This window comes from Chlamydomonas reinhardtii, chromosome 16 (assembly GCF_000002595.2).
Source record: "Chlamydomonas reinhardtii strain CC-503 cw92 mt+ chromosome 16, whole genome shotgun sequence".
NCBI lineage: Eukaryota > Viridiplantae > Chlorophyta > Chlorophyceae > Chlamydomonadales > Chlamydomonadaceae > Chlamydomonas > Chlamydomonas reinhardtii.
Window position 1 is genome coordinate 4283665 of NC_057019.1, and position 22632 is coordinate 4306296.

At 64.3% G+C, this 22632-nt stretch overlaps 4 protein-coding genes across 5 annotated transcripts; 2 read left to right on the plus strand and 2 right to left on the minus strand.

The window, feature by feature from the left end:
- The first annotated feature begins 71 nt into the window (after positions 1–71).
- On the plus strand, positions 72–5109 carry CHLRE_16g668050v5 (uncharacterized protein). 2 transcript variants are annotated; one of them, XM_043071096.1, is made up of 9 exons: positions 72–454; positions 606–688; positions 793–865; positions 1119–1228; positions 1837–1975; positions 2283–2432; positions 2689–2849; positions 3519–3594; positions 3899–5109. In XM_043071096.1, the coding sequence occupies exons 1-9, from the start codon at positions 202–204 to the stop codon at positions 4063–4065; spliced, it is 1212 nt and encodes a 403-aa protein (XP_042915848.1). In that variant the 5' UTR covers positions 72–201; the 3' UTR covers positions 4066–5109. The 2 variants fall into 2 exon arrangements, with proteins under 2 accessions (XP_042915848.1, XP_042915847.1); XM_043071097.1 differs by having other exon boundaries at positions 3522–3594.
- A 72-nt stretch (positions 5110–5181) lies between these two features.
- CHLRE_16g668000v5 (uncharacterized protein) lies at positions 5182–8413 on the plus strand. The gene is made up of 7 exons (XM_001692075.2): positions 5182–5320; positions 5406–5467; positions 5596–5617; positions 5745–5850; positions 6070–6174; positions 6558–7055; positions 7425–8413. The coding sequence occupies exons 1-6, from the start codon at positions 5277–5279 to the stop codon at positions 6663–6665; spliced, it is 447 nt and encodes a 148-aa protein (XP_001692127.2). The 5' UTR covers positions 5182–5276; the 3' UTR covers positions 6666–7055; positions 7425–8413.
- Positions 8414–9111: 698 nt separating this feature from the next.
- Positions 9112–11321, minus strand: CHLRE_16g667950v5 (uncharacterized protein). Its single transcript, XM_001691926.2, has 5 exons — positions 10878–11321; positions 10622–10754; positions 10374–10470; positions 9933–10126; positions 9112–9770 (listed from the first exon to the last, which is right to left on the minus strand). The coding sequence occupies exons 1-5, from the start codon at positions 11018–11020 to the stop codon at positions 9639–9641; spliced, it is 699 nt and encodes a 232-aa protein (XP_001691978.1). The 5' UTR covers positions 11021–11321; the 3' UTR covers positions 9112–9638.
- A 149-nt stretch (positions 11322–11470) lies between these two features.
- CHLRE_16g667900v5 (uncharacterized protein) lies at positions 11471–22511 on the minus strand. Its single transcript, XM_043071095.1, has 9 exons — positions 22208–22511; positions 19410–21838; positions 18286–19181; positions 17977–18070; positions 17424–17516; positions 16964–17113; positions 16683–16727; positions 16179–16308; positions 11471–16006 (listed from the first exon to the last, which is right to left on the minus strand). Exons 2-9 carry the CDS (start codon positions 21735–21737, stop codon positions 13299–13301), a joined length of 6444 nt encoding a protein of 2147 aa, XP_042915849.1. The 5' UTR covers positions 21738–21838; positions 22208–22511; the 3' UTR covers positions 11471–13298.
- Between the last annotated feature and the right edge of the window lie 121 nt (positions 22512–22632).

The following is a 22632-nucleotide window of genomic DNA, read 5'->3' on the forward strand; positions in this document are numbered from 1 at the left end:
CTAGTCCTGGGGCCGCGAGCGATGGGTCGGATCGATTTAGGGACTTCAGGGAGTCCAAATTGCATTATAAAACAGAAGTACTATAGCAGACATAGCTCAACAAGCATCACGTATCGTCATTTACTGTTGCCGCCCTTTCCCTGGAAGAAAACAAAACCCGAGTTGACGACGCGCAGCACGTCCTTCCACATTTAGTCGGGGATGCTCCAACACAGGCTACAAAGCAACTATCATGCCTCCTGCAGCAAACCTTGGAGCGGGCTCGGATGTCGGAGCGGTTTTGCGTTCCTCAGAGCTAGAGCAGAGCGTTGCCGGGGCAGGCTTATAGTGGTGCGCTCTGCTGAGGAGATTGCGGCGCTAACGGCGGTTGCTCATTCTGAGGCTGTTGAGCGCGAGCGGGAGCTCCTAAAAAGTCATGCAACTCCACAACTCCGCGAGAACCTTTTGAAGCACGGTGAGAGCTCTTGTGACTAGGTGCCCGTGCTTGACGCGGGGGACAAGGCAACTTTAGGTTAGGCCTGTCCCTTTGGGAGCTGTGTACGCCAGCTCCGACTCCCTGCCTTTCTCCCCCCTCCATAAGCTGCCCCCGCCCACTTGGCCGCCAGGCTTCGCGGACCAGGCGCTGCCGGAATCGCATGATGAGCTCCTGCAGCTGCTGGCGGGGGCGAACCTCAAAGCGCGCTCACAGGTGCGCGCCTGCTTGTGGCCCTCTCGTTCCACTGCAGCACCCACTCCCTTTCGATTTTATTTGATGGAACCGTCGCGCTCACATCCACCTGCACACGGTCGTAGGTGGTATCATTCCCGTTGCGCAAGACACCGCGCAGCCCGCGGGCGATCAAATCCTTTCTGGTGGCGCCCATTGGTGAGTGGATGGGATGGTGCACGTCAACACGGGTCCACGGGTCCACGCAGCCTGCCCGCGCCCTCTGGCCCCAACCCATACCGTACCCAACACAGTGCTGTGTGGCGTGGCGGACTGGGAGCCCCATCGCTGCGCCTGACAAACACCCCGCCGTCACCCGCATCCGCACCTCGCACCTCGCAACCGCACCCACTCCCGCACCCGCGCCCACACACCCCGCACCGCGCCGCACCGGCGCACCGGCGCACCGCAGATGTGGAGGACGTGGGCTTTGTGAACTTCCTGCTGGACAGCGGCAGCAGCGGGGCGCTCATCACCGGCGAGCTGCGCGACGTGCTGGGGCTCAGCCCCACCGACGGCCAGGTGCGCGTGCGTACAGAAAACACATGTGTGTGGAAAACCACATAGAAGGCAAAATTGTGCACTGCCGAGACGGGTAGGCCCTGAAGACACCGCGAGTTGGGAGAACCGACAGGAGAACGGGAGGTCGGGAGGAGGCAAAGAGCTGGGGCCCTGAGGCGGGGGCTGCGGAATGGCACTGGGGGCGCGGGGGCTGCAGCTGGTGACCGTGTGGCAAGGGCTGAGGGGCGGGAGGGTGGCAGGAGGAGGGCATCGGGCACTCGGGTTGCACCAAAGCCGCGCAGATGGTGGCACTCAGGCGCAAGGGGGGAGGCGGTGTGGGAGGGGTTCCGGGGCGGGTGCAGCGGGAGGGGACGGTGCAAACAAGCCATGCCGCATGTCACCATGCGGCGGGGCTGGCGGGGGGAGGTGCTCAAGCCTGCTGGGCGGTGGCGTGTGTGGGTCCCTTGGGCGAGTCCGGCATGTGCCCGGCGCTTCATTGTGTGTGTTGTTAGAAAACGAAACGAAAGCCCGCCCAACGACGGTACGTCACTGTGTGTGAGTACCGTATATGTATGTTTATAAAGGAAACTGTGTATGAGTATGTGTGAGTATGTGTGTTCACTGTTCAGGTGGTCAAGGGCGTGGACAGCAGCGGCCTGACGCTGCGTCAGAAGGTGAGGCTGCCGCCGCTGCGGCTGGGGCCGCAGCTGCTGGACATCCGGGACGCCTACGTCACCACCCTCAAGTCCGACCACGATATTGACGTCGGTGAGCGGCCTGAGCAGCCCTGGCGGCTACTCGGGTGATGCAGTCGTAGTTTGGGCCACAGGTGCTGGGTGCTGGAAACCGTCGCATGTGTTTCAGTGACAGGGCCAGCTGCATGTACCACCATCGCAAGGGTTTGGCTTGCAGCGGGCTCAGTGCGGGCACGCGCAGGCCGGGCTGTCTCACACACCCCCACTAACCCTGTCCTGCCTCGTCCTTGTCCGCGCCTGCTGGCGTCCTGGCCTCGTGGGTTGCGGCTGATGCGGTTGCGGCTGCGTGCTGCGTGCTGTGCGCTGTGTGCTGCTGTCAGGCGGCGTGCTGGGCCTCAACTTCCTGCGCATGTTCGAGGTGGAGATCTGCCAGGACCGGAAGCGCATGGCCTTCCACCCGCCCGGCCACATCGACAAGGGGGTGCTGGACGTGGCGGGTATGGCGGTGCTGCACTGCGACGTGCTCAAGGGTAGGCATGGTGGGGGAGGGGCGGGGTCGTAGATACCAGCCCAAACTAAACCAAACCCAATGCACAAGAGCGTGGGGGTGGGGGGGGTAGGACGGGCTGTGCTCCATGGTTGGAGGGTTGGAAGGGCAGCGTTGCCTCGGGCGGTGCGGACACCAGCGGCGCTGGAGCCCCAACCTAGCAGTATGGCCTCCCGCGCAACCCGCAACCTCAACCGCCAACCTCCCACCTCCCCCCGCACCCGCACCCACGGCGCCAGGCGGCCTGCTGGGCGTGCCCGTGTCGCTCAACGGCTCGGCCCGCTTCCCCGCCATCCTGGACCTGGGGGCTAACTTCTCCATCCTCAACTGGCCGGCGGCGGAGCTGGCGGGCGTGCGGCGCGGCGCCGACGGCGCACCCGCGGACAGCAGCATGCAGGAGGTGGGTGCGGGGGCAGCTGCCGGGGGGAGGGGGTGGGGGGGTTAACGTTGAACCAATCCCGTAAGGAAACAGTCGCGCGGCAAGGAGAACTGCAGCTGCAAAAGCGCGTCGTTGTACATCACCGTATGTAGTCGGGCGGGCTTGGGCAGTGTAGCGGCAGGTGGAAGGAGCAGTCCAGAGCAGCTCCGAAGTCATGTCAACAGTGCGAGCCGCGCGCGGACCCCGTCGCCCAACTAGTTGCAAGGTTATACTAACATACTCACCTGGATGTGAACGAGGAAGCGCCAGGTAGAAGCGTCCAGCAGCCGGGCGCGACGGACATGTGGGGGATGGCAAGGCGGCGAGTATGAGTAGAAGTCGTGGAAGTAGCGTAGCAGGGCAGTACAAGGCTATGGGATCCCGCGCGCGGCTTGACAAAGGAAGAAAGAGGGAGAAAGGAGGGAGGGCGGCAGTGTTAAGGGGTGGGGGGGGAGCGGGACTGTTGGACAGGGGCTGCGGAAGGTACGAAAGTCAGTGCCTAGCGCCGCGCCAGCTGTGAGTGGCATGCTGCTTCGTCGCAGTCCTGGTCAACTAGCACACAGCTCAGGCAACTGACGCTGCCTGCCTGCCTGCCTGCCTGTCTGCCTGCCTGCCTGCCTGCACCCGCTCTGCCCGCGCCTCGCCCCGCAGCAGGTGACCAGCATCGACGGCCAGCGCAGCAACCGCATCCGCCGCGGCTATCTGGACGTGGTGCTGGGCGGAGAGGGTGAGAGGAGGGGCGGGCCACCTGGGCGGGGTGGGGCAGGGCGGGGCAGGAAACAGAAGAGGCAGGGGCCCAGGCGAGCTTCCAGCACGTGCCAGGCTTGCGCCGCTGGCGCACCCGTGTGTGCTTGTCCCACAATTGACGTGGAACCGGAACGACCAGTCCCTCTTTATTGCAGCCATGGCCACCAACTCGCCATTCCTGGAAGCAAATTCCTGGAATCGCGCCTAACCACTTTCCCTTCCTCCCCAACCCCCACCCACACGCTCCTCTTTGCCCCCCCCCTCCACGCCCGGTCCCCGCCCAGACACGTCGTACGTGCCCAGCCGCTCCCTGGCGCTCATGGTCCGCGACATCCCCTCCTTCGCCGTGCTGGGCTTTGGCGAGTCGCCCGTCATGGTGCTGGGCTACGACCTGCTGTCCGCGGACCGCCTGGTGCTGGACCTGCGCAACCAGCGCATCTTCATAAAGTAGCGGAGGCGTGGAGGCGTGGAGGTGGAGGGAGGGAGGGAGGGAGGGAGGGGAGAGGGAGGGGGTAGGGGGAGGGGTTGTGAGGGATGGGCGGTGGCAGGCTGAGGGGCGGGTGCATGCCACAGAAGGGGCGCAAGGAGGGCGGCGAGGAAGAGGCGGCTGGAGCGTTGCGTGGTGGAGGGAGATGAGGCGCAGCGGCGCATGACTAGAGGCGGGACAAGTGTGTGGGAGCGAAGGGCTGTAGGGCTGTAAGGAGCACGTTGCGTCGGGTAACCTTGGTTCGTGTGAATGGGACGTGTGGGCCGGGCCGGGCTGTTGCAGGTTGCCTGTTACGGCGTGGAGAGCGTGCAGAGTTGAGTGCACTGCTGAGCGATTGCAAAAACACGCATTGTGCAAGGTTGTGGAAGTTGCAGGCGTGCCTCCTGGCCGGAGTCGAGGGCAAATGGAAAGAAACCGGCCCCGAGAAGAACGGTGCACTTGCGAAGGCCGCATGCAACACGAGTGAGTATTCGAGGGCGTTATCTTGCACTGCATGGCATGCTGCATGGGCATCTTGAATGCGAATAACTACAGACTGCAGATGTAGGTGAATCTGTGCTTATTGTTCAGTATCCCGTATTCAGTTTCTGGTGTTGCTGCTTAGAGCCGTAGCCATTCAAGTGCGGACACGTGCGACGTAGAGTTGGTTCTTGGTCCCAAGGCGGGCTTAGGGTCGGGATCGCCTGTACCTTTTATTGAGGTTTGTACATTACGGTAGCCATTGCGCGTGCGTTCATGTCACGTGCTGCGTATGATACGAGCGTTCAGTAACCGTATGCTACTTGTGCGACTGTGGTCGACCTGGGCATGTTGCCGTGCGGGGGCAGAGGTGCGTGTTGATGGGGTGTGGACGGTATCTACTGTGTTGGCGAAGAATGAGCATAGGTACGGACAATGCAGCAGGTAGAAGAGTCTGAAGGAGAGCTGGATGTCGACGGAATGGAGTACCGCTGGCGGAGTGGGGTCAATCATAAAGAGACGTAAAGAGTGTCCTTAAAGGGGACCAGTCCGTCGCTTCATGCCCGTGCCGTGCCGTGGCTGTCCATCGCATTCCAGCCAGCTGTCGGCAGGCTTGCCCGCACGTCAGCTATACTGTCAAGATACTTACGTATAAGCTGTTCGTAGGACGTCACAGCTTCACGAGTTGAACTCTACAAGAGAATGTGACCGAGCAAATGTCGACTCTGGAAGGCGCCGCAAAACCTCTCAACATAGCGAGGTATGCTTAAAACAAACGGCTACATGCGCAACTGGCTATGAGGCGCCGGGTGGACTGGGCGACATTTGATTTTCTTTGCGCGCAGAGCTGCAGATGCGTGCTTCGCAGACCTGCAGAACTACCTTGGACAAAATCCACATGCAGATGGTGAGCAAAGCTCGGGCAGCCAGCACCAGGTCCCAAGGCTGGCACGACCGAATTGCCGCTCTGCAAGTAGCCCAACTCCCTGCCCCCTTCCCTGCCGTCCTCCCTGCCCTGACCTCCACTTTGGACAGTCCCTGATGACATCTTGGCAAGGTAGGTCGCTGCAAAACATGGACTAGTCTAAGTGGCCTGCTTGCGGGTATCCCGTGGAGGAGGATGCCATAACCGTTTCCCTCCCCCGCGTCGTTCCCTCGCACACCTCCCCCACATCGTCGGACAGCCTGCACCTGCTGTTCGGCAAGAACTTTGCAAAGGCGCTAGAGGTGGTGGACGGCGGTGGTATCGTGTGCTTTGTGGGCGAGCACACAGGGCGCCGCGTGTACAAGGTGGGTGCGGCCAGCTGCGACCAGCAGCTACGGGTCCTGCGGCCAGCTGTGGATCCCTTCACAGCAAGTACAGCTTGACTGTGCGGCTCCGCCGTGCGCGCACATGTCAAAGAACCGCCTTCCTCCCCAACACCAACGCGGTCACCGACCCTCTCTAACGCGCACCTGCCCCTCCGCCTGCCTGCCTGCCTGCCTGCTTGCCTGCCTGGCTGGCTTCAGGTGCCGGGCCGGCGCGCAGGCGACCACTACATTGTGTTCCCCGCGCACTACTGCGCCTGCCAGTCCTTCCAGTACGACGTGGTGGGCCGCAGCGAGGCCGTGGCGGTGCGTGGCGCGGCGGCCCCGCCACAGGGGTCCGGCAGGGGTGGCGGGGCCTCGTGGCAGGGCGTGGAGGGGAAGGGGCGCGGAGCGGAGCGGAGGTGCCACCCTGGGTGTGCTTGACAGCCGCACAACCGCTGACATGGTCACAGCAGTCACACATGTCAGGAGACGTGCGACAGGGCGGTTGCGCTGCAATGCTGCCTTGGCGGGTTTGGGAAGGTGCCACCGGTATGGCGGGGGCCAGGACCGTGCTCGTGCCCCCAAAAACCCATCCACCCACCATTGCGCTGCTGCCTTGGTGTGGGTTTGGAAGACATGATCCCTCCGGCCTCACCCACTTACGCGTCCCTCCTCCTCCCGCAATGCCCCCACACACACGTGTGCAGTGCAAGCACCAGCTGGCGGCGCGGCTGGCGGGCGTGTTGGGCCGCACCTCTGTCAGCCGGGTGCCTGACTACACCATCGCCCATATGCTGCTGGAGCACTGCGCGTAGCTAGCTAGGGGCGGGGCGAAGTTCTTGTGGATGAGAAGTACAGGCCGGGACTGGGCCAAGAGCGGCAGATGCACGTACATATATGAGTGAATGAGCATTACCGTAGTGTTACAAAGGTTTCGGGAAACTAAGTTCGTGGAGAGGCCCCGAATCTGTTTCCCGAACCTATTAAATAATTATTAATGGCCCTGGCTTCCCGAAAATAAGTATCAACAGCACGAAATTTGGTTTTTCGCGGGCGCGCTCCGCGCGCCGGGGTGGGGGGTGCGGACGGGTCACAGCGGCACGCAAGGCGATGGGACCAGCGTAAATGCAGCGATTTTCGCTTAGAAATTTTCTCTACAACTTAGACACAGGGTTGCGGGCGTGGGGTGAGGGCGTGGGGTGCAGGTGGGGGTGTGCCGGTGTGGGCGTGGGGTGCCGGTGGGGGTGCGGGTGAGGGGTGCAAGCGTGGGTGCGGGCTTGGGGAGTAGGCGGGGTAAGCTGGTGGTGACTGGTGGCTCGTGGCTGGTGCTGTGTATGCACAATGGCATGAGGAGTACGCGGTTCTGGTGAATGGTACACGAGAGGCGCCCTGTCACAAGGGCCACAGGCCGTGCCGCAAGCCCATTCCGAGCGGTGCCCCGAATTATCGAATCAAGCTCGAAAATCTCCGTGGCGGGCGTCCCGAATATTTATTTTCCCGAATATTTTCATAAATGTTTTAGGCTCCCTCCCCGAAAGTATTAATCCCGAAACCTTTGTAACACTACGGTACAGGCGGTCCCTAAACGGTTTCACGAGTCACTCCCCTGACCATCACAAAAGCTGGTCTCAGGTCCTTGTGAAACGTGTTAGCGGGTTTGACCTCAATTCAGCAGTGAGACTAACAGGCTGTACTAATGTCTGCGGAGTGCCCTGCTGGACGTATGGGGCAGCAGTCATGATGTCGAGTGGGGGGCCCAAGGTTCGTGTATGTGCCTTGGTGGCGCTTTGCTTGGCTCAGTTGTTAATGTCAAGAGCTACGCGCATGATTGTAAGTCCGTAGTTGAATGACACACCTTCCGAGTTCCAGCCCCGCTGCGACCCAGCAGGCGAGCACTCGCAGCCCTCTGGTGAAGTTGCATCTCGGCAGGGGTGCGGTGTGCCCCCGCGGTCGGCCTGTTCCGTCTTCGTATATCCACATCCATCGATGCTTTATTACAAAGATCTCGGTCTGGGTGTGCTGCTTCTCGGTCGGCGGGGCAAGGGGAGGCACGTGGGGCGGTTGGCGGTTGTGGCTGTGGGGGCTCGGCCATGGGTCTCGTGCCGGCTCACACTCTTGCACAGGCAGTGTTGTAGGTCCCGCTGCAGAGTTGGCATGTACGTGGTCGTCTAAGGATATGACATGGCTAGGCCGAAGAACGTCAGAAGTGTCAACATGTCGCACGCATGTCGCATGCTGGAGCGTCCTGGGGCATTTCCCCAGCCACCCGGAGGGCTCTGGACAGGCACGAGAAGCAGCCATTCTTATGCAACCATTCGGGAAGCTTTCGGGTTCACATGCTCCGTCCTGGTGAGCGCGACTGCGTTAGCACATTTACCAATGCACGTCCGGCGCGGAACGCTCTGAGCCCCAGTCCAAAGGCTAAACGTATGCTAAGGATCAATAGTGACGTGTGAATGTGTCTAGGGATGTAGGGAATTTGCGCGGTCGCGGCACTGAGTCCGACCGATTGCAAGGTTTTTCGAATTTTTGAATTGCCAACAAATTAAAGGCTCATAACATAAACCCACAAGTGCATTGCGTACCGAAGTTACAACAATAACGGAAGCGAAATCCAGAACCTCACGAAAACGCTCGCTTCCATATTCGCTCGCAATGGACACTGCCTGTAAATGATTTTCTTTCCCCGCACCTATAACGGGCACGCCCTAGAACTGGGGAAAACTGTGCAAGACGGGCTTTGGTCTGCACGAGTTCGCGGCTCGCAAATCGCATAATTGAGGAAGTATGGCAAAACAATAAAATTGCGCTCCAGTGGCAAGCTCGCCAAACGGGCGCGACTTTGGCGGTCTGTGTAACCGGGGCTTTCCATCTCGCGAACTCGCGGGCGGCCAAACGCAGTATCCAGAGAGTACGTCAGGCCGACCCAGGGTCGTTTTCAAAGGTCCATTTTGACCATATACCCTGGCAGCATAACAAGAAAAGGTGGCTCTCCCTTGCAAGGGAAAAGTGGGCTGAGCCCACGCCACGTCCTCCGTCGGAGGCCGAAGGTTCCGATACTAGCCTCATCTCCCGGACATAGCCGGGGTCGGTTTGTGCAGGCACCGCCCGCCATATGTGCCCAGTCGCGCCCAGCTATCAAGCACTAGTGCAGCAGGCAGCAGGCCAACCAGACAGCAAGGAAAACACCCCTGCCGCTGCAGCCGACTGCCCGCTACGCCATGCTCGTCAGCACAGGTCGCTGACCAGACAACACCGGCAGGTCTCAATGTATTACAGAAATGAATGCGCACGATGCCTTAAGAGTAAAGATGCTCCATCCGGTGTGCCCGTTCCCCCAGGTAAACTAAGGCGTCGTCAAGCTCAGGGGTAGGTGCCCAAGCGTATACCACCAGTGTGACGTTGGTGCCTTGCCACACCTGGGTGTGCCCCATCGCCCATTTTGCCCCTGACGAAGTTCCAGCCCCCTCGGCGGCCCTTGCGTCCTTGCCAGGACCAGTAACCCTGGCGTCTAGCCAAAATGCCAAAATGCCAAATAGCCAAGCCTTCAAATACAACCACATCACACAGCTGAAAAGCAACTTGGCAACTCAGCTAGCCCACAGCCCCCATGTTGCGTGCGTGCCTAGGTCCTCGCTGGCCATCAGGGATTCCTACAGGGTCACCCGTGGTTCCCCATGAATTCCACGCATCAAGCCATGTGAGCCTAGCTCGGGCTCACACGCGCCCGGCTCCCTCACGTGCCACTCGCCACGCCGTGCACCATGCACGATGCTATGTCTATGTGTCTACTCTGCCCGCACACGCCCTAGGGTCCGGTACTCCGGGTACGCAGCTCTGAAGCCCAGCGCCCGGGCCAGCGGCGGCTCCAGTACCTTGATGACGCCCCACACCGGCCGAGGGATGAAGGTGGGCGTGAGCTGCAATATGCATGTGGGCACACGGGTAGGTGCGTGGGAGGGGCCGACAGCAAAGTCATTGACACGGGATCCTGGCATGCATGCACCTGGTCCTGTTTAGGCAGTTTAGCATCCATAGTCAGGGCGGCACGCAGCCACGCAAACACGCACACAGCCATGCACCTTGTAATGGACGAATAGCAGCAGCATCTGCAGCGGGTTGATTCGGTCCATGCCGCCGTACAGGTTTGACACGCCCGCCAGGTTCTCAAAGAACGCTTCGGTAGCCACCGAGCCCGGGCTCAGCGTGCAGTTCACCACCAGGGCCGGCCGCTGTGGCCCCTGCCCCGCCGCGTTCCAGAACGTGTGGATGACGCCTGTTGGCATGTTTGGCATTGGAAGCGCGAGTAAGACCAGGGCGTACAGCAGGCGAACTGATACCAAGGAAGACTCCTTGAGCTCGGGCGTGCAGAGGAGCGCAGAAGCCCATCTCTGACCAACGACTGAATGGGGGTAGCAGCCGCAAGCAACCTGAGCAAACCGCAGGGGGCCCTCACTGGCAGGCCCGCCCGGCAGGTACGCCTACAGCAGCCTCTTGCAACAACCCTGCATGCATGCACCCACCTGCAGGTATGGTGACGCTCTGCCCCACGTGCAGCTCCGACTGCTGTCCCGCCACCACCGCGCCCATCACACCCGACAACACCGTGAACGTCTCGGCCTGCAAGTTTATGGGGTGGGGCCGTGGGGGAGGCCGGGACAGCTAATTCGCAGGTACGTGCACGTAGGAGTAGGTAGGGGCCCGACCAGGGCCCTGGGGCATGAAAGGGTCCTTCTCATGCGCAGCGACACCCAACGCCGATGCGAGTCACCTGCTCGTCATGCGCATGGAGAGGCGGCGACCCGGGCCATAGCGGGAAAAAGCCCTTCGCTGTGGCCTCGACGCGAATTTCGACCGTCCAGTACGCCCCTCCAGTGTCCGCGCTCCGCTCCAGAACCGTGTAGCTGTCGTGTTTGTGTGCACATTGCAAGAGTTAGAGCCGGTGAAAGACCGCGACAAACGCTTTCTGCCAGCACAGAAAGCACAGGTGCGCTATGGCTCCGCCATTGGGGAAAACCGGGGCGCACCTTGTGCCAGTATGGTCCGGCGAGTCCCAGACGGTCTCAAGCTTGGTTTGTGGGGTGCGAGCAATATGCGTCACGCTGTGTCGACTGTATCCGAGCGCGAGCGCGAGCGCGAGGGTCGCAAGCGCAGGGAAGGACAGCCCCATTTGCTTGCCACTTGAAATCTTATAATAGAAACATGTACAATATTGAAAACACGCGTGGCGGAGAAGTCCCGGAAAACAGGAAGTTTACAGGATCGAACACGGGGCTGACAGTGACAGGACGCTTTTATTATTATTATTATTCTTGCGCTGTTTCGGTCAGGGCACCGAAATCGTCGGATATAAACAATGGTATGAAAACACGAGTGGCAGACATGTACTGGAAAATACAAGGTTACCTTTGCTGCGCTGTTTCGGTAAGCTTTGGTCACGGGAGGCTTTCACTTATGTTGGTCAGCAAATCCGCATTCTGCACCCCTGCAATTAACCTTCTATAATGTCATCGATTCCAGGGTGCCCTCGGACCAACCGCAGCTCCCTGGCAACCACCCGTAGTCCCCCTGACACCAACCGCCGCTGCCCCGCACCCCACGCAACTTTCAGGAGAGCGGCACTTACGTTGCGTTACAACACGATATACGTCTTCTTACATTGACATGCGCGTCCAGAAATGCGCAATCGGTGCACATGCGCGCGTGTGTTCGCAGTTTCATTTCTCCACCAGGAACAGAGCCACCGACCTTCGAGACGCGCGCAAGCGCGCCACCCGGCCGCCCCAGCGAGGCTAGCTACCCACCCACAACCGTGCCCCCAGCGCAAACACCTCGTGCTCTGTACTTTGCGGCTGACCCTCTGCCGCTGCACAGTCGTGACACCAGCTTATTCACAACGGAAATAGAAAAAAGGATGCGCGAATGGAAGATCAAGTTGTTTCTCCTGGAGATCCATACCCCCTCCACCACAGCCACACCTAGCCCCATGCTGCATCGTTGCTACGCCAACCGTCTTCCTCCACACAGTTGCGACGGGAGGATGGTTTGTCCCCCCCAAAAATGGGCTGAGCAAATAGCACACGGCAGTTGTCGAGGAAAAGTAGCACACGCGTTACCTGCAACAAGGAGGTGGCTGCCTTAGGGAGGCAGGACTCGAAAACGTCGCGAAAGGACAAGAAAAAATATCATAGCCAGGACACAAAAGAACATCAGAATCTAAGGTTGCTCAGCGGCCGAAAGCAGCCCACACCCCCAGCCCACCGGCACAGACCGGCACTGCCACCTGCTCCTCGCCGTCCCAAAGCAAGCCGCTGATATCGTAGTGGCCTGGTGACGCGTGTGATCGTGTCCACCCCCCATCACCACTACCACACCCGCACCTCTGTAATGGTCTTTGCACGCATCTTGCCTCCTTGGCATTCCATGTCAACGCCCTTCCTTGCGGTTCCATGGGTGTGACTAAAGAAATATTACTCTATTTTGCAACCCCGGACAACCCTTGAGTCGGAGCGCCTGCTTACCCACCTCTTCAACGCACGACGCGCAGCCCTCATTTGTACCCTGCACTGCCGCCCCCCACCAACATGCGCATACCGTATGTTCACAGATGTTCACAGCAGTTCACAGCCACACACAAGCGAGCGCCACGCTGCTATAGCTGGTTCGTTCCATGCGCATCACCACCCGCACGTGCACCCACGTCGGGACTTCAGCACAAACACTGGCACAACTGCCGCTGCCGCCGCCCGTGGTGCCAGTTTCCTAAGCGATTGGCGTGCGCCGTAAGTACGTAACAAAATTACTAAGTCATGTGCACTGTGACATGAGGTATGTGGGCAAGATTATGTGGGCGCGCTACGTCCTCTTTTGTCACGCTCAATGTGCCATGGATCATGCAACACATCCCACGGTGGGCTGTGTTCCTAAGTCAAGAGACTATTCACTGCTACGCTTGCAGAAAGCAAACCAGAAAGCACAAAAAGATATGTACAAACGACACGCCTAACGCAGGTCAGGTAATCGCATTAGGCATGAAAACAGGCATACCAAGATCACGAAACCCGCTCGGGCTCGGGATAGCGCAGGTGTGTGCATGGTCACGGCGATGTCACCCCTTGCTGCCTTTACCTTCCTTGCCACCCTACGGCTAGCCCGCCGCCTGCAAGTTGTATAGCCCTGTGTGCCAGCAATTCATGCGGCGAACAACATGCCAGTCACTTATTCCTGCTGCCTACCTTCCCGCCGCCAGCCCGCGGCTGCCCAACCATCCAACGCTGTCCCGACCCACAAGCACCCGCCAGTGCACACCACGCGTGCCAGCAGGCGGGTGCGCCGCCAGCCCCAAACGTCCCTTGCTTGCATGCCCAAGGACTCTCATGCGAAGCCGCAGCCCGGGCCGCCACCACATGCGTGTGCCATCACGGTGTGCCTCTGCGGCCCGACCATCATCACATGCTGTGCAGGCGGGGCCTGCCGGCACCTGCACCTGCACCGGCCTCGGTCATGTCTATGTCTGTGTCCGTTGCCCCCTCACCAAGCAGCAGACCCGAGCCGGGGGCGCCCTGGGAGGCCGCGTAGGACACCTGCTGCTGCAGCTGAGGCGCCGACGGCTGGTGCTGGTGCTGGTGCTGGTGTTGCTGGTGTTGCTGCAGGTGTTGGTACTGGAGTAGCTGCTGTTGCGGCGGCGGCATCGGCGGCAGCTGCAACTGCTGGTGTTGGTGCTGGTGCTGGTGCTGCTGCACGCCCACGGCCACAACAGTCTGCTGCTCGCTGCCGCCGCCGCCACTGCCACGAGTGGGGTCTACAGCACCGGAGGGCCACCACTGCAGCTGCTGCAGCTCCTGCTGCTGCTGGTTCTGCTGTTCCTGCTGCGACTGGTGGTCCGAGCTGCCGGCAGGCTGGTGCTGCTGGTGTTGGTGCTGCTGCTGAGCCTGCGTTTGCTGCTGGTGCTGCTGCTGGTTCTGCCGTAGCAGGGACAAGTGGTACTCCTCATCCAGCAGCTGCAGCCCTCGAGGGCTCTGAGGTTGAAGCAGCGGGTGCTGCGGCGGCGGCTGCATGTGCGACATCTGCTGTTGTTGGTGTTGTTGTTGTTGTTGTTGGTGGTGGTGGTGATGGTATTGGCTGTAGCCGTAGCCATGTCCGGCAACAGCCCCTACAACCGCGCTGTGGGCCTGCTGCTGCTGCTGCTGCTGCTGTGAGCTTGCCCCGGTGCCTGCACCGGGCGTGGGCATCGGGGGGAGCGGCAGCGGCACCTGCTGCGGAAAGGCACCACCGCCACCACCGCCGCCGCCACCCCAGCGCCAACTGGTTGCCTCGGGCGTCATCGCCGCCATGGACCTGCCGCCGGCCCCTCCGGCCCCGCTGCCGCCGCCACCGCCACCGCTGACGCCGCCGCCACCTTGCTCACCTGCAGACGCCCATGCCTGCAGCTGCTGCTGCTGCGGCGGCGGCGGCGGCGGCTGCAGCTGCTGGGGCTGTGGGGGTGGCTGGGGCGTCTGGCCGCCGCCGGCGTAGCTGGCACGCCGCTGCGCGGCAACCAGGAGCGACGGCGCGCCTGCGGCAGCACCGCCGCCACTGCCACCGCCACCACCGCCGCTCTCATTGGAGTTGCCGGCGGCGAGCAAGTGGTTGCTGCTGCGCTCACTGCTGCCCGCGCCATCGTCAGCAGCAGCCATACCAAACACCGGGCCCGGGGCGGCGGCGGCGGCGGGCGCGGCGGCAGCGCTGGCGGCGGCTGGGAGCGAGGCCAGCTGCACACTGCGTGCACGGCTCGGGCTCCCAGGGCCGCCGGGGCCGCCGGGGCCGCTGGCGGGGCCGCCGGCAGCAGGAGCGGCTGCGTTGGCATTGCTGCCCGTCGACGGCGACCTGGTGGCACGAGCGAGGTAATTCAGAGTCGTCACGACGGGGCCCATGCCTGAGGACGGCCTCGCAGGCGCCGCCGGCAGCCCCGCAGTGCCGCCGCCACCGGCGGCGGCGGCGGCGGCGGCGGCGGCGGCGGCGCCGCCGCCGCCGGGCACGGCGCCGCAAGAGGTGTTCATGCCCGCGCTGTTGGTGGTGACGGTGAACAGGGGCGGCGGCGTGTGCGGCAGCAGCAGCTGCTCCAATGCGGCCGCGGACGCGGACGCAGCTGAGCCGGAGCGTGTGGACCGAGTGCCCCGACGGGTCAGCGGCGGCGGCGGCGGCGCTGCCGCCTGCAGCTGGCCTGCCGGCGCATGCGCTGCAGCGTCGCCGCCGCCAGCGCCGCCGCCAGCGCCGCCGCCAGCGCTGCCGCCGTCACCGGCGCTGCCGCCGCTGGTGACTGCCGCGACCACGTCTGGTGTGAGTCCGGTGAAGGTGATGGCCGTGGACGTGACAACGGGGCGGACGGGGCCCGGCGTCGCAAACGCCGCCACACCTGGCAGCAGCTGCTGCTGCTGCTGCTGGTCCTGCTTGTGGTGCTTGCGCAGGCGCGGCGGCAGCGGACTGGCCGGCTCCTCAAGTCCCCCGCCGCCGCCACTGCCATTGTCGCCGGCGCCCACGCCACCCGCAGCAGTTGTCCACACGACCTCGCCAGGGGCACTCACGGCACGAGTCATGATCGTCATGCCCAGCGGCGGCGCGCGGCGGCCTAGGTCGGCGACCGCTGTCTCCGGCAGCTGCAACGCTGCCGCCGCGCCGCCGCTCCTACCGCCGCCGCGGCCTCTGCGCCCGCCCGCCGCCCCGCCCCTGCGGCCGGAGGCCGCAGCGGGCGCGGCGGCTGGTACGGCGGCGGGCGGCGCCGCCGCCGCCCCGGCCGCCGCTGCAGCGGCCGCCGCCGCCACCACTGCCTCCTGACGCTGCCTGCCCTCCTCCGCCAGCTGCTTCATCACCTGCTCATACAGGTGATTGGGCTCCTCGGGATCCGGATTCGGGTCGGCATCTGGGTCCGCATCACGGTCCGCCGCCGCATCCATCCTCTCCGCGCCTCCCACGCCGCCTCCCTCGCCGTCACCATTCTGGCCGGCCTCAGCATTCGCCGCCTCAGCATTCGCCGCCACCTCCGCCGCCGCCTTCCTGCCCTGCTGCTGCTGCTGCTGCTGCTGCTCCTCCTGGCGGCGCAGGTCCTCATCCAGGCGCTGCAGGCTGTTGAGGGACAAGCCCTCGCGTGTCGCCGGCTGCAGCCGGTCCACGGATATCACTGCGAGCGTTGGTAGGTGGTAGGTGGTTGCTAGGTGGTTGCTAAGTGGTTGGTAGGTGGTTGCTAGGTGGTTGGGCGGTGGTGAGTGTGATCGGCCGACACGCTCACGCCGCCATCATGCCCGCTGTACTCCCCGCACCGCCCCCGCCCCTCGATAAGCCCCAACACTCACACGTGCCGTCCGGGTCCAGGTAGGTGGCTGGGTTGAAGTTGGTGAGGGCGCGGTGCACGCCGCGGCGGCGCAGCGCGGCGTAGTCGTAGGCGGCGGCGGCGGCGGTCTCCTCCGTGAACTCACCCAGCAGCTGTGAAGGGTGGGGACAGGGCAGGGAAGGGGTTATAAATACCAGCCCAAACTAAACCAAACCAAGCTAAAACGAGCGGAGCACAGGAAGAGGCGTTGGTTAGGGGAGGGGAGGATGGGTGGGTAGGGGAACGTGGGCAGGGGGGCGGGGACGTTGGGGTTAGGGCGCAAGGGGTAGGGCGTGGATGCAGGGCGTGGGGTAGGTAAGCGGGTTTGCAAGTTCCAGGGGCTAGGTTGCGGAGTGCAGGGTGCTGGGTGGTGCAGGGGTGCGGGGTGGTGATGGGTGCGGCGCCTGCTCTGACGCGTGTAATTGTGTAAAGCATGGGGCTGCGGGCTGAGAGTGAAAGCACCCGCCTCATCAGCATCATGACGCACCAGGTACTGGTTGGCGCCGAGGTGGATGCGCGCCTCCCACCGCTCCTGCAGCCGGCGCACACACACGAACGCATGCACACACACGGGGAGGGGGAAGAGGTTGTGCAACCCAGCCAGGGGCGACAGTTGCAAGCGAGGATGTGGGTGCACGCGGAGCGTGTCTAGGCATGAACAACCAGATGGCTGCGGTGCTGGCATGGCTCCCGCGGCGCACTGACTCCCCCTCCTCCTCTCCCGCCAGCCCCTAGCGCCCCCTTCCGACCTCCGCCCGGCCTTCTCACCGCCAGGTTGTGTCGGGTGACTCCGCGGTAGGCGGATGCGCCCCTGCCGCCCACGGCCGCGGTGGAGCGGCGGCGCAGCAGCGCCACCACGCCGTCCTTGTCCAGCGTGGACAGCTCGGCACGCCGGCAGTCGTAGTGCTCCTTGGGGAACTGCAGGGGGGGAGGTGGATCGTGAGTAGCAGACCAAACTAAAGCAAAGCAAGCCAAACTAGCGGGAAGGAGGGGTGGATGCATGTGGCCGTGAACATGTCGGGTGAGATGAGGCTCAGAAGCCCCAAAGCCATCTCGCTCAATGCAAGGGGGGTGCGGGGATTCTCTTGTGTGTTTCAACACAGGCGCAATATGTCGAAGCCACCCAGCCACCCATACCGTACACATACAGACACACACAGACGCACACAGGCCGCATCTCACACACACACACACACACACACACGCGCGCGCGCGCGCGCGAACCCACGTTGAGTGTGGCCGCCTCGCCCCAGTAGACCAGCGCCGCCATGTCGTACGCCTCCGCCGCATCCAGCTCCGTCAGGTAGCCGCCCAGGTACACCTGAGGAGGAGGGGTGTGGGGGGAGGAGGGGGAGCGGGAGGCGGAGGGGAGGCACGTGTCGTGTAAGGGCAAAACCACAACGCGTGCACACACACACGCGCGCGCACGCACACAATCGAGGTTTCATTATCTGGTTCGGCGAGTATTGTGATGAGACTCTCAAGCGCTAGCGAGCGAGCGAGCGCGCTTTGTATTTCATTCCCCCTGAGCACACAGACGCACTTGCACACACACACGCACACACACACACACACACACACACACACACACACACACACACACACACACACACACACACACACACACACACACACACACACACACACACACACACACACACACACACACACACACAGAGCCCCTACACACACAGCCCTACCTACACACACAGCGCCCCTACACACACACAGCGCCCCTACATACACACACAGCCCCTACACACACAGCCCCTCACACGCACCTGCTTGCCGCGCGACCTGCCTCCCGGTGATGTTTTCTTCCTCGCCACCGACGAGTCCCACAGGTGCGCCTCCCATTTGCCCGTCCAGCGGTGCCTGGGGGTGGGCGGGTGAGGAGAGTGGGCGGGGGGCGGGCGGGTTGAGACGAGGTTGGGTTGGTGGGAATGGGCAAGGGCTGGTGTGGGCACCGGCGCGATAGGGCAGGCAGGCAGGCGGGTTATGAATGGCGGTATGCAACACATTCACACACGCACGCACACACACACAAACAAACACATTCTCACATACACACGTTTACAGCGCGCACTCACTTGGTGACGCCGCGGTAAGCCGAGGTACCCGTCTTCTTCACACGCGTCTGCGGCGGCGGCAGCGGCAGCGGCACCGCGCGGGCGGCGCCGCCCTTGGGCTGCCGCGGCCGCCGGCCGCCGCCGCCCCTGCCGCCACCACCGCCGGCCGCGTCGCGTGCCGGCACGTACCCGTCCTCCTCCGCATTGTAATCCTCATCATTCACGTCGTCCTGTTCCTCATAATCCTCCTCCTCCTCGTAATCCTCCTCGCCCTCATCATACTCCTCCTCATACCCGTACTCGTACCCAGCACGGCCCGCGCCAGGGCCGCCGTACAACACAACAGCATCGCTGACGGCGCCGCCGCCGCCGCCGCCGCCGCCGCCGCCACGGGCCCGATCAGGCACAAAGTCGGGATCGCCGTCGTAGTCACCCGCGCCGGAGCGCCGCCGGCGACGGCTGCCCGGCGGCGGCCGGGCGGCGGCGCCCGCCGCCGCCGCCGCCGCCACGGCGCCCGACGGCACGGGCGCGCTGGCGCGACGCGAGATACGCGGCTGCTGGTGCTGGTGCTGCTGTTGATGCTGCTGTTGGTGATTGTGCTGTTGCTGCTGGTGTTGGTGCTGCTGGTGTTGGTGTTGCTGGTGTTGGGGCTGGTGTTGGTGGATATCGCTGTGGAGCTCGGCAAGGGGACGGCGCTGGCGCTCGCCGCTGCCGCCACTGCCGCCGCCGCCGCCGCCGCCTACGAGGTTGCTGGCAGCTGACTGGGTGCTGCCGTTGGGGCTGCCGGGCCGCTCCAACTCACTGACGCCGCCGCCGCCGCCGCCGCCGCCGCCGCCGCCGTTACTGGTCCGTATGGTGGCGCCGGGGTAAGAGGCGCGGCCCTGCTGCAGAGGCTGGTACTGCACGAGGGCGTTGGGCTGTGCGGGGGCGGCGGCGGGGTAGCCGTGGGCACCACGGCCGCCGCCAGCCGGCGCGCCGCCGCCGCCGGCAGCGGCAGCGGCAGCGGCAGCGGCGGCGGCGGCGGCGGCGGCGGCGGCGGCGTCACCAGGCGGGCCCATTGCGAAGAGGGGCACCATGGGAGGGACCATGGGGACCATGGGGCCAAGGGGCGGGGAGGGGCCGTGGGGCCGCCTCAGGCCCCGCACCTGCTCCTGCTGCTGGTGGTGCTGGTGGTGCTGATGTTGGTGCTGGTGCTGCGGTTGGTGCGGTTGGTGCGGTGGGTGCTGATGGTGATGCTGGTGGTAGTGGGGTGCCGTATGTTGGGGCTGGTGGTGGTGGTGGTGGTGCGTGTACTCGTACACGCCGCCGTGGGGGTAGGGCGGCGGCTGGTAGTGCGGGTGTGGCGGTGGTGGTGGATGTGGCATCTGGTGTTGGTGCGGGTACGGGTGCGGGTGGTAATGCTGGTGCTGGTGTTGGGCGTGGTGATGGGGGCACTCGGGTGCATGCTGGCCGTTGGATGGCATGAACACGCGGTACGGGCCGCCTCCGCCGCTGCCGGCGTCACCGCTGCCGCCGTCAGAGCTGTGCGCATAAGCAGCCGGAGGAGCAGCAGGCGTCGCAAAGCCCCGGAACGTAGTGGGCGCGCCTGGCGGGCCGCGACCATCCTCAGAACCGCCGCCGCCGCCAGCGGCGGCGGCGCCGCGGCCGAGTGGCGGCGGCGGCGGCGGCGGGCTGCCCACTGCCAGGAAGTGTACGGGGCTGGGCGGCGCGGAGCCGTGGAAGGGGTGCGTGTGCGGCTGGTGCGTGTGATGATTGTGCTGGAGGGCCCCGTGGCTGGGCGCGTGCTGAGGATGCTGAGGGTGCTGAGGGTAGGGCAGGTCATGGTAGGGGTGCTGGGTCTGGGTCTGGGGCTGCTGTGTGACGCCCGCCGCGGACTCAGCAAGCCAGTTTGCGGGCGGCGGCGGCGCAGCCGCCGCGGCGGCCGCTGCAGCGGCTACGGCGGCGGCACCGCCGCCGGCGGCCGTGCTGCTGACACTGCCGCCGCGGCTGGCGTCACCTCCGCCACCACCCGCACCCGCACCGGCGGCGGCGGTGCCGTAGTAGCGCTGCTGGTGGGCCTGAGGCGGGTGCGACACACCGCTCATGTCCTCGGCCTGCTGACAGCCGCCGCCGCCGCCGCCGCCAGGGCCGCCGCCGCCAGCAGGGCCGCCGCCGCCAACCAGCATTGAATCGACGTCCATCGCGGTATCGCCGCCAGTGGCGACGCCAGCGGCGGCGCCACCGTTGCCGCCGCCGCCGCCGCCGCTGGCGGCGGCAGGTCCTGCACTGCCCAAGCTGGCGTAGCGGGTGGCGGCAGGCTGCTCGTACACCTGACCGCTGTAACCGCCGCCGTACCCGCCAGCGCCGTACGGGTGCTGCTGGTGCGGGTGGTACGGCTGGGCCTGCTGCTGCGGGTGCGGTTGCGGCTGGTAGTGCTGGTGGTGCTGGTGATGGTGCGGCGGTGGCGGCAACTGGGGAGTCTGGCGGCCGCTGTTAAAGGCAAAGTCCAGGTTGTTGGGTCCGACTGGTTCCGGGCCGCCGACGCCGCTGGGAGCGGCGCCGCCGCCGCTGCCGCCAAAGCGGATGAGCCAGGATGCAAAGCCGGGATCTGACGCGTCGCCCTCGCTGCCACCAGCACCGCCGGCACTGCCGCCGCCGCCGCCGCCTGGGCCAAAGCTCGGGCCCTGCGTGCCCCACACGGGCTCCGAGTAGCGGCGCGTGACGGTGCCGGCGGGTGCGGCGGCGTGCGGCTGCTGCTGGAAGTGGTACTGCGGGTGCGGGTGCTGCTGGTGCTGCTGGTGCTGCTGGTGGGGGTGCTGGTTAGGGTGCTGGTGGGGTTGGTGGGGTTGGTGGGGGTGCTGGTGGGAATGGTGAGAAGGAGGTGACATGGGCTGTTGCCCGCCGTCGGCCTCACCACCACCCGCGGTGACAGTCACAACCAGCGAACGCGTATCAGCGCCGCCAGCGGCCGCGGCCTCTGCCTGCGCCGCCGCCGCCATCGTTTGCTGCTGCTGGTACTGCTGCTGCTGGTGTGTCGCTGACGCCGTTGGCGTGGCCGGTGCGGCGGTTTGCTGGTGCGCCGAACGCGGCTGCTGGAACAGAGGCGGCGGGTTGAGGTAGGCGGGCGGCGACCGGGGCGGTGGCACCTGCTGCTGCTGCGCCTGCTGCTGTTGCGGCGGCTTTGCGTTGAGGCTCGTGAAATGCAGCCCACCGCCAGTGGCCGTGGCGAAGGGCGTCGCTGGGGCCCCCTGTGAGCCGCCGGCGCTGCTGGCAAGCTGGGTGTCTTGCTGTGTGGCCGCCTCGCTGTGCGCCGGCAGCGTCAGCTGCGACTGCTGCGGCTGTTGGGATTGCGGCGGCGGCAGCAGCGGCATCGGCGGCGGCAGCCCCATCGACGGGACCACGGACGGGGCCATGATGGAGCGCGGGCTCAACGGCCGCGGCGCGCCGCCCTCCGAGCCGCGACCTGGCTGGCCTTGGGATGCGGGCGGCTCCATTGGTGGAGTCGGATGGGGTCTTGGAGGTGTGGCCGAGCAGGCAACGATGGCGCGGGGTCGCGTCAATGGATGGATGGCGAGGATGTCGAGCTTGAGCGAGCCTGAGGCGACAGGGAAAGGGTTGTACACACAGCAACCGCTTACATCCCGTATACCATTTGCTTGAGCCTGCTGGCAGAGCGCGCGCGCGATCGCGAGCCGACAGCCAACGCCATCGCGAGCACGAATGGAGATGGCCCTTCGCCGCGCGGGCCCGACCCCCCCCCCCCCCCGCCGGTTCAACCGTGCAATACAATGAGCGACATAGGCCCTGAGAAGCACCTGAAGCACTACGGGTGAAACTCAGCGAGTGACCGCCGCGGCGCGAACCCCATCGACACGACCTGATGTCGCCGCTGGCGCACCGCGGACGGCCTGGCCTTGCCAACCCTCCCTTGCACAAGCATCAAGAGACCACACAAAGCACTTACGCGGTGCCTAGTAGGCGAGGGGCACATCCGCGGCGTCGCGCAGAACGCTGATGTTGATGGCTGGCATCACCAACTTGGGCTGCGTTTGCAGCCAGAGGGTACCGCGCGTATAGTGTCACAGGTTGTCTGTGTGCAGTAAGTTGCAAGTCTGTACTGAGCGCGCGCTGAAGGGCTGACCGCAAGTCCGGCAGCCTCCCGATTCCGCTGCGGCACTTGCCGTGAAACCGGAAGCTCCTTTCAGGCCCCGCGACACGACCGCTGCCACGCGCACGCACGCACGCACGGGCACTGGAATGCTCTACACGGCTACCTGGCTGACTCCGGTGTTGAGTACAGATAATCATACAATCATCGGGTGGAGTTCAGATGAGGCCCACTCGAACTCTGCGGTTCGCGGCGGTTGGTCGCATTCTTACCCAACGTCG

What these genes read in the sequence shown, in the direction of transcription:
- CHLRE_16g668050v5 (XM_043071096.1), top strand. Translation starts at nt 202, where the DNA reads ATGCTCCAACACAGGCTACAAAGCAACTATCATGCCTCCTGCAGCAAA. An exon ending in CTTTCTGGTGGCGCCCATTG is followed by an intron (nt 866 to 1,118) that starts GTGAGTGGATGG and finishes GGCGCACCGCAG; the next exon opens with ATGTGGAGGACGTGGGCTTT. An exon ending in CGACCACGATATTGACGTCG is followed by an intron (nt 1,976 to 2,282) that starts GTGAGCGGCCTG and finishes TGCTGCTGTCAG; the next exon opens with GCGGCGTGCTGGGCCTCAAC.
- CHLRE_16g668000v5 (XM_001692075.2), top strand. Translation starts at nt 5,277, where the DNA reads ATGTCGACTCTGGAAGGCGCCGCAAAACCTCTCAACATAGCGAG. An exon ending in AAACCTCTCAACATAGCGAG is followed by an intron (nt 5,321 to 5,405) that starts GTATGCTTAAAA and finishes CTTTGCGCGCAG; the next exon opens with AGCTGCAGATGCGTGCTTCG. An exon ending in CCTGATGACATCTTGGCAAG is followed by an intron (nt 5,618 to 5,744) that starts GTAGGTCGCTGC and finishes ATCGTCGGACAG; the next exon opens with CCTGCACCTGCTGTTCGGCA.
- CHLRE_16g667950v5 (XM_001691926.2), bottom strand. Translation starts at nt 11,020, where the DNA reads ATGGGGCTGTCCTTCCCTGCGCTTGCGACCCTCGCGCTCGCGCTCGCG. An exon ending in GAGCGTCACCATACCTGCAG is followed by an intron (nt 10,127 to 10,373) that starts GTGGGTGCATGC and finishes ACATGCCAACAG; the next exon opens with GCGTCATCCACACGTTCTGG. An exon ending in TGCTATTCGTCCATTACAAG is followed by an intron (nt 9,771 to 9,932) that starts GTGCATGGCTGT and finishes TGCATATTGCAG; the next exon opens with CTCACGCCCACCTTCATCCC.
- CHLRE_16g667900v5 (XM_043071095.1), bottom strand. Translation starts at nt 21,737, where the DNA reads ATGGAGCCGCCCGCATCCCAAGGCCAGCCAGGTCGCGGCTCGGAGGGC. An exon ending in TCACCCGACACAACCTGGCG is followed by an intron (nt 16,728 to 16,963) that starts GTGAGAAGGCCG and finishes CGCCGGCTGCAG; the next exon opens with GAGCGGTGGGAGGCGCGCAT. An exon ending in TCGGCGCCAACCAGTACCTG is followed by an intron (nt 16,309 to 16,682) that starts GTGCGTCATGAT and finishes CACCCTTCACAG; the next exon opens with CTGCTGGGTGAGTTCACGGA.